Genomic DNA, 12,606 nt, shown 5'->3' with positions numbered 1-12,606 from the left:
ATAAAATTCTATTCTGAATTCTAGCGTGAATTATAAATCGTCTAAAGTGTGCTCGATATATTTGTTCTCGCATATTTCTATTAAGAGAATGTTCTCCCTTCTCTTTTTTCTAAACTTGATATAAAAATGTCGATAATAAGATACAAATGTCAACACGGTGAAATAAATGTTTAAAGTTCAGGAGGAAATAGTATCAGAATAGTATTAGAATATATATAGTTGCTTTCCATTTACACTCAAGTGATCTGAGTCACTGAGTTATGTGAGTATTTTATACTCAGGTAAGATACACATGGTCTCGATTGTGGATAAAAACTCAGTTGAATATCTCATTTGCCAGCATGCAAAAAGAACGTGCATTTAACTGAGTTATGACGTCACAAGTGAGAATTATCTGAGTTTTGATGTAAATGGAAAGCAACTAATATCGTTTTTCTTAGCATATATGCAAATCCACTGAATAATGAATACTGCAAGAAGTTATAAATCATACATTATTTATCACGCTGAATATAATTTTCTATTTCTGTTTTTAATTTTGCAGTCTATAATCTGTTAATTGAATTTAAAACTCCCTGTGAATAAAATTATTTGTAAACTGAGAGCTGCTGAAATCCTAGCACATCTAACTCCGTACTTATGATGATACATTCTTAATTATTTCAGGAAGCAAATTAGGAAACGGCGAGGTCGCACACACACATACACACAGTGGATTCAAATAGAAAAAAATCAATAGTTATATAAACAAAAAACAACAAATGTATTTGTTGTAAATATATTTGCAATGTAAATGTATTCGCGATAAAGAGAATCACATGATATACTTACGCATATTGCTACATGCTCTTGTTCAATGCAAATAATGAGCGGAATTGACGACGTTATTTACGTTGCAAATATAAAAGTAAGAAAGTCATCGTAAACAGGAAATAGGAGAAGGACCGATAAAAAGTATCCCAGCCCCGGTAGTGGGTCATCGGATTCAAACGGCCGGGTACATTCATTTCTCTGCGAGTCGCGGGTGTAAACAGCATCCGAGTGTGTGGCAGTCTGTACTTGAGGTCACGTTAGATTTGCGCATCTTCATATCTGCATAATATAAAAATCGAGGAACAAGTAAGTATCAGATATAAAATTGTCAGTCGAGTGCCTTTTTTTTAAATCATCACTGCTTTGACTTTGTATTGCATTTTTTTTGCAGTGGGTAAAGGGTCGATCGTGTTCTCGACTATAGACGATGAGACGGGAGAAAAGTCAGACGAGATATTCGGGGTGAAGCCCAGTCTTGTGAAGGTGCAACCTAGTGGTTGCTTGTTTCCGGCGAAAATGATTTTCTACGCACAGAGGATACGTGACATGCCGGTGTACGAGGATGACATTTGGATGATCTCGTTTCCTCGAACTGGTGAATATCTCACAATCAGTAACGCGTGTAATTTTAAGTAAACGTGGTTGCGCAATTATTAAAAAATAAAAATAAAAAAATCGAAACGCGACTTTCTCGATCACGAGCGATACAAAAAACTGAGATAAATTATAATTAATTCCACACAACGTAATTAGGGTGACTTGGATCAAATGCCAATTAACTTAATCGGTAATTAATTGATCCATTAATATCTGAGGTATTTTGTTAATGCGGACAGAGTACTAACTCTTTACTATTTAACACATAGAATAACTGAATTAGAGATGAGTTATCTGTCGTAATCGCAATTTTGCCGGTTGAATTAGTCACTGATTAAGTTAATCGAGATTTGATCGAAGTGTTACCTTTGTTTTCTTAAAAATGTCGCTTCTTGATACGAATAAATTTTAGGAAGTAACTGGGTACAGGAAATGACGTGGTGTATCGGCCACGATTTTGATTACGAAAAAGCCCGCACAATCATATTAAAGCGGAGTCCTCTTCTCGAGTAAGTCGATTTGATTTAATATTTTGTACACTTGTAACTCTTGTAAGAGAAATTATGTTATCCTAATCGTTATCCTATCGTTCTCCTATTTTCTCTCTCTGTAGGGGTTCGGTTGTCATGACCATTGGAAAATTTGAGAATTGGTTCGAAAATCTAGGCGACTCCGTCGAAAATGTAACGAAGATGCCAAGACCACGATATATAAAAACTCACCTGCCATGGGACTTATTGCCAAGGCAACTTCACGAGAAAAAGCCAAAGGTGATGACGCAACGTACAAATGTAAAATCGTGATTATTCCCTTTATAACATGTCGATTTTCCTCTTTCGCAGATAATTTATGTAACGAGAAATCCAAAAGACGTCTGTGTCAGTTGTTACCATTATTTCCAACTATTCCAGAGCCTGAATGGAAGCTTCAACGATTATGCAGAATTGATGCTGCGTGATGGTGGTACGTTAAACATGCATTATTGAATTAGAAAATAACGCCATTTCTAGAATGTAAAAAAAAATATATCAAAATTAGCACTAAAGTTAAGAAAGTTGTAAGGAAAATCAGAAATGTTAAAGTCAACATTTTTGATTTTCCTTACAATTACCTCCTTAAAATTAAATTTAAGAAATAATGTTTGTTTAGTGCCGTACGCCCCATTTTGGGATCATATCCTGCCCTTCTGGAAGACGCGAAATCAAGATAACATGCTGTTTCTGACGTATGAAGAAATGAAACGGGTAAAGCACGCATTTGTTTTTCTTTTTTTTTAATCTTCGCGGATTTCTCTTATTAAAACGCGCGTTGCTCTTCGCAGGATCAAGTGGCGGCGATTAAGAAGACAGCGAAATATTTAGGCAAAATCGTGACGGACGAACAAGTTATCGGGCTGCGCGAACACCTGAAATTTTCCAAAATGGTGGAAAATCCATCGGTGAACATAAAACCGATGGTAGATGACAAGGATGAACCGAACGATGATCCGAATCTCAATTTCATCAGAAAGGGCAAAGTCGGCGATTGGATGAATTACATGTCGGAGGATCTCGCTCGACGATTCGATAAATGGACGGAGGAGCATCTCTACGGGACCGGCCTAAAGTTCGACGTGGACGTTATGTCCGACGAAGAACAATAGCTTCGTATTATCCCCACCTGAAAGAATTATGAGAATTTTTATTTTTGATTGTAAACCTATAATTATTGTATTATAAGCGATTTGTCATGGGAATTTATCATATTCAAAAACACCGTAAAATCGCATAAGATCCCGATTTGTAAGTGTACAGAATCGTACACTTGAAGACGATTTATAATTCGCACCAGATTTGAGAATAGAATTTTATTTCCAATTTTACATTCTGTGATTTTGATACATGTATGTTTAATTTAATACAATGTATAATTGTTTTTCTTATTCTTCAAATTCTTTTTCGGTTACATGATAATAAACTTATGAATAAAAATATTATCTTGAAATCTAATGCTAGATACAACCAAAGAAAGAATATTAAGGAAATTATATAGGGATAGGAAAAAGATAGAAGCGGAGATGAGAAAAGATGGGTGAGAGCAGTATATAGTATATAGTGATAAAATAATGACGAGTTTTAGAGTGAGGAAGATCCTGTCAAAATTTTGTTAGTTCTGGTGTGGTTGACTGGCGATGTGCGGATGGATGAATGTGTTAAGGAACCTGTTGTAAACCAAGTCCACTTCTTGGCAGTAGCCGAAGTTAAATAAATATTATTATCTTGAAATCTAATGCAAATTATAATTGCAAAATCGAATCAATACGTTAATTTGTTCTCGGATACTTCTATTAAGAATATATGTGCAACTTTCCCTTTTCCTTAAACTTCCTGGCTTAACAGTAGTAAATAATAATAATAGTGATAAGAAATAAACGTATCCGCGCGAATCGCGCCACCATGACACTACACCTTGGCCGTTTCGCGGTCTCGCACGGACACGAGCCGATCGGGCAATCGCGGCTAATCATCCAGTCCGCAAGCCTACACAATGCGACACTCGCCCGTTGTTTCGTGCGCCTTCCCGACGTTCCGTTGTACATACCCACGGCGCGACGTGTTGATAAGATGAGCGAATAATCGTGAAACGCAAGGCTCGTTCGGCGCCGACAACGTTCGTGGGTGGTGGGTGGTAGTGGATGGGCTAGATTCAAATGAATTGGTAACTTCACCCCACGAGTGGAGGCGCTGAATATCGATGTATCGATAGATTGCGCATTGAAGATCACCCGGAAGTTCTATTGACATATGGCGAATTATTGGGGCACAGTAGAGAATAATTCTGATGATATATATATGTTGTATTATTAAAAGCGACTGTGTAAGGGCTAAATAAATAATTGTCTATTTTCAATTTTGCAGTCTACAATCTGTTTAATCCATAAAATCCATGTTACTTGTTAAATGAAAATTGCAGAAATTCTAATCGCGCGCTTATAAATATTACAGTAGTATAATAAATGTCCTATAATAAAGTATAATAAATATTTATAACGTTAAGTAAGAATCAGTGACTGCACATACATATTAATAAATAAAAGAAAAGGAAATAAAGATAAAGGGAGGAAAAACCCGCGCATAAGAATTAAGACTTTTTCGTTAATTGCATTTCGCGTTCTCACACACACACACACACACGTTAAATATTCTCTCTTTCTCTTCCTTGTTTCAGAATTCACTGGAGAACGTTGCTCTCTTTTACTTTTTAATCGCGTGACGCGCTCATCGCGATTCGCGACGGTGATGTCGGAGTCGATGCCAGCGATGACAGGCAGAGGCGCAGAGAGGCAGAGCGATCAGCAGTGATCAGCAGCAAAGATGGCGCTGGTCTGTGTTATGTCAGATTTTTAAAATTGATTTGAACTCCGTCGGGCACCTTTTTCCGTCGGACACGACGACGCGGGGTATTGGATCGCCCGTAAGTAGCCGTTCTCGCGCCACGCCGCGTATCGCGTTGCGACCCGCGAAACGCCGGACAGCGATGACCGCCGCGGTGAGTCACGTGTAATAGTCGCGCCGTTAGAATTTTCGCATCCTAACCTAGCCCCGCGGCCCGTTGAACCTTGAACCGTTTTGTCGGAGTTGTCGATTTTCCCCATGGGACACCGCGAGTCCGCGACGAGGCACGGGGAAGGTGCCGACTGAGCGCGTCGACCGCGAAAAGGAGGAAGGTCGGAAAAGAGAGGAGGATCGCGGTGGGTCGTCCGGCTGCCGAAGGACAGGATCGTCCGAAGCTCCGATCTCGCGAGGGGCCCTTCACTGGTCCCCGGAGACTCGCGTCCTCGCTCCAGACGCTCACCTCTCGCCTCGCCGATCGTCGCCAGCGAGCCGGCGGACGCGCGCTTCGATTGGATGCGGCTGAGATCAACACCTGGCTGAGAGATGCCGAAGATAAGGATCAAGCAGACGCCGAACAGTCTCTGGTTAAGGCAACGCGAGCTGGGTGTCAAGTTCCCACTGGGCCACAGCGACGACTTCCACAAGACCCTCTACTCCTCCATCCAGCCCATCACCTCGTGGGACCATGGGGATAATCTAACCGCCGCTAGGCACGGTGGAGTATTCAACTTGGAGTACTCGCCAGACGGGTCAGTAGCAAGTAGCGACTGTAGCAACTGTAGCAACAAACACTAAATCTGTTTCACGTTGCGATCGTTGATCGTCACGCTGATCGAGACCTCTGATCAATGTTGCAGGTCCCTCTTGCTGGCGGCATGCGAGAAGAAGAGTATTTTAATGTTTGACCCATTGTGTAGGAAATTGATACACGCGATAGATAATGCTCACAATGACTGCGTCAACTGCGTAAGGTCTGTAAGATGATCCCTATCCTCTGTAGTTGCGGGAAAGGAAGACAGAGCACGGTAAAGATGTGAAATATTGTGTCGATTAGGTTTCTGGATCAGCGTATGTTCGCGACTTGTTCGGACGACAGTACGGTTGCTCTGTGGGACGCCAGGAACTTGAAGCAAAGGATAAGAACTCTTCAGGGGCACTCTAATTGGGTTAAAAACATAGAATACAGTCCGAGCGATAGCTTGTTATTGACCAGTGGATTTGACGGTAGCATATATACTTGGGATATTAATAGGTAAGACATTTAATTACAAGTTAACTCTTTTTCTCATATCTCATATTGTATGGCTCTAATCATGTATTTTGCGACGTGTCTTACAGTTTTACAGAAAATAGCTTTGTGTACAATCGTGTGTTTCATACAAATGGATTAATGCGAACAAGACTTACTCCTGACACTAGCAAAATGTTAATATGCACTACATCAGGATATCTCATCATAATACATAATCTTAAACTTAGCACGCTAAGTCAGGATCTGGCAGGATTCAAGGTACTTGTTATTTCTCCAATTAAGCCCCTTGCAGAATTCCAGGCAACAGGCAATAGGAACAGGAAATAACCAAAAAATCGTTAATTACAACCTAAAAAATTCGAATGCTATGATTGGTTGGCAACAGGTAGTAGGCACAGAATTTCCAACGTGACGGAAACTCTGTGTCTATTGCCTGTGTCACTGTTTATTCTGCATTTATACATGATTTCTGATTTCTATTCCCTGTTCCTATTGCCTGTTGCCTGGCATTGTGCAAGGGGCTTTACACTTTGATACTTGTAAACCTGATGACCTCAAGTCGCTCTTATTGTACTGTTGTTGCAGCCAAATATGTACAGGCTAATGCAGTTATCTCAAACTACCATACCGGTCGCAGCGAGTTACACACATCTCTTTGCTCACACTCGTACTCATAATAGAGTAGAATTTCTTACCGATTTTCCTATAGGCGACGACGCTGAGGTGATATCCAGCTTGCAAGTTCATCCGCAGGGATGGTGCGCCTTGTCCCGAAATGTCAGCAGTGGAGAAAAATCGGAGGTTTGTTTCCGCGTGTTAAATCACGCATTGCGTTTATCAACTTTATTATCTGCTGATAAATCTCATCGACGTTTTACCCTGCAGTGGACTTGTGTTCACGACATACAAGAACGTGAGGCGTCCAGCAATGTGGAGCAAGTCAATGAGGGAGAGGAGGGCCGCCTAACGAGTCTAAATATGGAAGAGTTCGAGGACTTCCCTCAGTCGCAATCGTCGCGCTCGGGAATGACGTCTTCCTTCGTGATAGAGAATGGGAATCGTGCCCGGATAGTACACGACGTGTCGGACGTAAGATCGAATTCTTTCGATTCGCCTATCCGCGTGGCCGCGGACGCCGCGCCGTCATCGATCAGATCGTCGCGAAATAGCTGGCAGGTAACGGCGCGCAGAAATCTGCGGTCCCAGTCGAGGAGCCCACGCCCGGATAGAAACGCGGTGAGAACGAATTTCGACATGGTCGAGGTCAGCTCGAGCACGAGCGCCGCCGCCGATTCGAGGGTAAGCGCGATTCACGACGACGACAGACCAGAGGACGAGCACGTAGACGATAACGACAATTCGGCGTACGATGCGTCAGCCGATGACAGGATCTATAGATCTCCCAGGCCACGTTCTCAGCTCAATGAATTACGGCGACGTAATATGATCGACAATTTCACTAGTGGTAACGTAGAATTGCATGTGAGCACGTCTGATGTGTGGGAGGCACTCGTGGCAATCAGGGAAGCTAGACTTCGCAGGGAACGGGAGAGTCAGTTTTATCCCGGTACCGAGAGAAGAGACTGGCTGCCTAGGTCGAATAACGGCGTGAGCGTGAATCTTCCTCGGTCGTCCCACACGGTTGTGATAATCGGCGACCGTACGCGGGTACAAAATCTGCAAAACCGCCAAAATTTGCAGACCATGTACGCGATACCGAGGAATCACAAGATCCACCAGAACACGCCCAGGTTGACGCATTACATCGAGGAACCCAATGTCGGTTCCGGTTATATCAAGGAACTGTGCTTCTCGGCTGACGGTAGATTGATATGCTCGCCGTTCGGTTACGGGGTACGATTACTGGCGTTCTCGAATAACTGCTCCGAGCTGTCTAATTGCGTTCCACCCGCCAACGAGTCTGTGCAGCTTCATGAGTTAGCGACGCACATTGGCCATTCCGATATTGTTGTTAGCACGAAATTCTCACCTAAGCACTATCTGCTCGTGTCCGGCTGCCTCAGTGGCAAGATCGTCTGGCACCAGCCGGTGGTTTAGCTAAATGGATAATTGCTTTAGGCACTTTGTTATTTTTCATTAATAGGTCTCTTGGTAGATAGATATATTTTGTCGCTTTGTACACAAGATCATGCTGATTACGCAACGTGTGTGAGAATCTTTTTGTTAATATTATATAATTTATATGATTATATATATGAAATTACATATAATTATATTTTTACTTGATATATATATATGCCTTTTTAATGAATGTTATATATTTAATATATATTATATCAATATGGTAACACATGTATAGATATGTATACAGTTCCACATTTTCTACTACTTAATTACACTTTCTATCTTGAGAAAAGGTGAAGTTTTGCGATATTTATTTTATATTTAGGTTTCAAAAGAAGGAAAAGTTGCCGCTATATTTTAGTTGCACGCCCATATATGTAATTCGTGACAGTGTGATTCACGCGTGCACACGATAGAACATGTTAAATAAACAATTATTCTCTCATCGCTATCTATTAAATTTATAGATAGCGATGATGATACGAATGATAATAATAATGGACAAAAAAACATTAACATTCTTATACGATCGTGTTAGTAACGTAATCAATTTCTTGATATTATTTCTTATATCAAGTTAACTGTTTTTATAATTTATTTTTGGTCGATAAGTCGAGCAATAGATAAAAATACTGAACACAATGGAATATATTTACTAATCCTGCAAACTCATCTGACTCGCAAAATTTTAAGCATTTTTGTTTGAAAACTTGAACGTCCATCACGATCTACAGATATAAAGCGTAAGATATCAAAAGTTTTATTTACAAAGGCATCAAGTATATCATTCATATTATATATTTATATGTACATATAATACATATATAAATCGTGGTTTGAATAATTAAGTTCGTACATGCTAACGTGTCAATATAGATCATTTTTATATTAAAAAATAAAATAATTATTGATAGAAATTATCTCGGAGAAAATCATTCTCTGGATCAGTGAGCTTTAATTTTTTGTTTGTTTTAAATTACGTAAATTCTTTAAATATGTTTTCATATTTCCGTAAAAAAATATATCTAGCTTTATTTTTAATTTCATCGCGGTAGACTGTGCAGAAACTCGTACGGAAGTGTATCGAACATGAGAGTGTATATCGATTTAAAAAAATCTTTATTTAAGAGCTACTATTCTTATTTATTAGCATTAACTATTGCAGGGAAAGCTGTAATGTGATGCACGGTAAAGACAAAGGATATAAGTATTCATATAATGAACATTTATATCACCTATCTCTGATTGATAAAAAAAAACATGGGACATCAAGAATTAAATGTATTCTTGATTTATGTGATATATTGCTTCGCAGAGAAGCCGAATGTTCTTGATTCTACTAAAGATTGTTACAAATAAGTTGAAGGTTTTACTTATCTTAAAATTTTCTTAACGAAAGAAATTTATGATTTCTATTTCTACGTCATTAATTGTAATGGCAAGTTCTTTGATTAAGTCTTTTTTTTCGTGAAAAAGGACTTTCTTCACAAGAAAGGATAAAATAAAATTCCATCGTTTACTCACATCTCTGACGCGCTGTTCGTCAGTAAACCATGTATTACTTTGAGAACAAATTTTTGATCAAAGAATTGTCACTTGTGCATAAAAATGCACATATATATGTATGCTGTACCGATATATAAAAAATACGGCCAGTGACTGATTGTGTTGTAAACTTATAGATTATACTTCGCGCAATGTCCAAACATGTAACAAATCTTTTCGATCACATTTTCAGTTGTCCAATTCAGGATTGGCGTTGCATTAAAGTTTGTATAGCTTCGTCAGATCGTTAGAATTTTCGTTTATGTCCAATAAAATTCTCGCTAATAGTAGAAAGTGCGGAACGTCCTTCATTTCTTATTTCTTCTTTGCGCGTAACACACCTGTCTAATGTTGCTTTCTCTCATAAACATGTATTAATAGATTATAAGAAATAAAAATTGGCAGCTATATTATGTATGTTACATTTGGCGTATGTGATATAATAGCGCTATAATAACGTTGCATTTTTTTTTAAAGAATTCGTAAACGGTTGTCAAGTCGAATTCAGAGCTATATTGTAACTCTTTGCAAGAATGATATATTTAAGAAAATCAATTTTTTTTTCTAATCAATTTGCAACTACGTATAATATACGTTACTTATGTTCAACTTTTCATCTATGAGAGTGATGAAAATGACATTGCAATATCATGAAACGTCTTAGTATCTTTTATAGTATTTTTGTAAATAAAAATTTAAGCACACCAAAGTTATAGACCGGTATATTCATAGTCAGATCTTAAATTTAAGATCGTCTTAAGTTTAGATGCTGTACGACTCGTTTCCATGTTCCTTCGTTGACTACGGAGTAGTCTAAAGATGAACTTAAGACGTGTGTATATATAAGATCTGACTATGAATACCGGCCATAATGCCCGTTAATCAGAAAGACATTCTGTCGCTTTGTCGAGAATGTCTGTAATACATATTATAAACGTGTCTAACACGATAAAAGAGGAGTATAATCGGATTACTTACAGTGTACGCGGGATGAGACATGAAATTAATCGACCGTCGCACGTATGCAATAATGCAATAATGCAGTAGTTAATTTGCAATATTACCTGTATAGGAAAAGCTATCGATCATTTATAAGGATAAATTTTATCATTGAGATAAACATGACTGGGTGTATAAAAATATGTATATTATCTAAAATCGTAGAAAGATAATTATAACCGAGTGTTCAAACCTGTCATTATATAGACTTGTATAATTAAGAAGGATGAGAGAGAAGAGAAGGATGGCATATCCTGTAATATATATATATATACATGTGTAAATACGTTGACGATCATAATTTCCGCGTTTGAGCTGTTCGATACAAATTACATCCATGTATACATACCTCCAAGTTTTGGATCAGTCATCGACGTTATGTACCAGATAAGCATTCGAGAAATCGCATTGATTATTTTTGTGTTTTTTTTTTGCAAATAGAAGAGCTTTTACACGCCATTATCCTATTTGAAAAGATAGGTTTATGAAACATATGCTCTAAAACATTTCGAATTATATTATGATGCAATTTAAAGCTGTCTTCTTTTATATCTTGTACGTTTTCTATGAAAATATCTTTTCCTTTATGACTACGTGTTAATTAGAACGACCACGATCATTTTGACCGTAAAATCTTTTTTAACGACGCAGGAAATTACAGAAAATGTTTAATACAATGATCGCCCGCGGAGCGGAGGTCTGCATTGTTACACCTATGTATATCTGGCATCGTGTCATTGTCTTGATTTCCGATAATACGATAGTCTAACGATAACTGGTCCGAAACTTTAGTTGATGAAGATCGGTAATTTAAAATTATTCTCTTGCGCAATATCGACGCAAAAGTCGCATATAAAATTACGGAATGTATACATTTTGTGCTCATGAACGCTAAACGTGCAGCGGCAGATGACATGGACTATGAGTGTGTTTTACGCTCATATTTCTCTTGCGAACAAATTGACGAAACTTGGGAAAATAATTTTTATATACGAAGGATTTTCTATTGCTTCTTCTCATAGATATTTAGGGAAGTTATAAGGAGGTATATTCAGAAATATTAAAAATTGCATGAAATTTAAAACACAAGCTCTTTTATAAATGGATAGGTAAAAGCCATAGTGGTGTAAGTCAAAGTTTTTAAAATATTGACTCGTGTGCATAGATGCAATTTATGTACTGTATAGATTGCATCTATGCACACGAGTCAATATCTTAAAAATTTTGACTTACCAGATAATGTCAGCATAAAAATTTTTGTAGATTTTTTCACCGATTAGTTTCTGACAATATTTGTAACAAAGTTCAAGCGCTTATTGACGATCATTAAGGATAATATTTTCCGCGTGTTAAATTTTATGTAATTCTTAACATTTCTGATTCTCCTTACAAATTCCTTAAATTAAATACCTACGTGGGCATTTCGTAAAAATACGGTTTATTGTAAATTTACGTACAATAAATAACGGATGAAGATGAGCGATCGTTCATAGAATATCTTTTCTTTTATTACAACTAGGGACAAGTGGTTTCTATCGGTTCTTCTCGTATAATGTTAACGTTGTGTAGTTGCGTGTTGATCATTTTGTAAGACTTATTTTTTATTGTATACAATAAAACATTGCTTAATATCGTATTTGCGCAATGATGCATCTTATGCAGATATTCCCAAATTCGCGTTCAAAGATACCATAATAAAAAATTCCGTGACAATTATTTAAAAAATTTAGTTGACGAGAATGACATTTTATTATACATTCTTCAAATTAATTTTATTTAGAGAAATGTGTGTGTATATATATTATATGTATATCAGTATTCAGTTTATACTCTTTTAATATTCAATTCTTCATTATTTGTGTGTCTTCATTAATTTGTGTAGCTAAACCAATCGTAAATTTTATTAAAATATAAATAAAACAAGGAAAAAAAGTTAGCCAG

The 12,606-nt window shown here is 37.8% G+C and overlaps 2 protein-coding genes across 2 annotated transcripts; both read left to right on the top strand.

Moving 5' to 3' along the window:
* The first annotated feature begins 926 nt into the window (after positions 1 to 926).
* LOC139769782 (luciferin sulfotransferase-like) lies at positions 927 to 3,674 on the top strand. The gene is made up of 7 exons (XM_071701146.1): positions 927 to 1,119; positions 1,205 to 1,408; positions 1,823 to 1,919; positions 2,024 to 2,180; positions 2,253 to 2,373; positions 2,560 to 2,654; positions 2,732 to 3,674. Coding segments are annotated over exons 1-7 (996 nt in total). The 5' UTR covers positions 927 to 1,118; the 3' UTR covers positions 3,053 to 3,674.
* Positions 3,675 to 4,739: 1,065 nt separating this feature from the next.
* Positions 4,740 to 12,301, top strand: LOC139769776 (DDB1- and CUL4-associated factor 10 homolog). The gene is made up of 6 exons (XM_071701139.1): positions 4,740 to 5,533; positions 5,642 to 5,755; positions 5,839 to 6,036; positions 6,123 to 6,294; positions 6,622 to 6,837; positions 6,922 to 12,301. Exons 1-6 carry the CDS (start codon positions 5,328 to 5,330, stop codon positions 8,092 to 8,094), a joined length of 2,079 nt encoding a protein of 692 aa, XP_071557240.1. The 5' UTR covers positions 4,740 to 5,327; the 3' UTR covers positions 8,095 to 12,301.
* The last annotated feature ends 305 nt before the right edge of the window (positions 12,302 to 12,606 follow it).

Source organism: Temnothorax nylanderi, unplaced genomic scaffold (assembly GCF_030848795.1).
Source record: "Temnothorax nylanderi isolate EJ_2023f unplaced genomic scaffold, tnyl_v1.0 TNYL_tig0024_pilon, whole genome shotgun sequence".
NCBI lineage: Eukaryota > Metazoa > Arthropoda > Insecta > Hymenoptera > Formicidae > Temnothorax > Temnothorax nylanderi.
The sequence above is the reverse complement of the archived record's forward strand: the minus strand, read 5'-3'. Positions and strand labels throughout refer to the sequence as shown.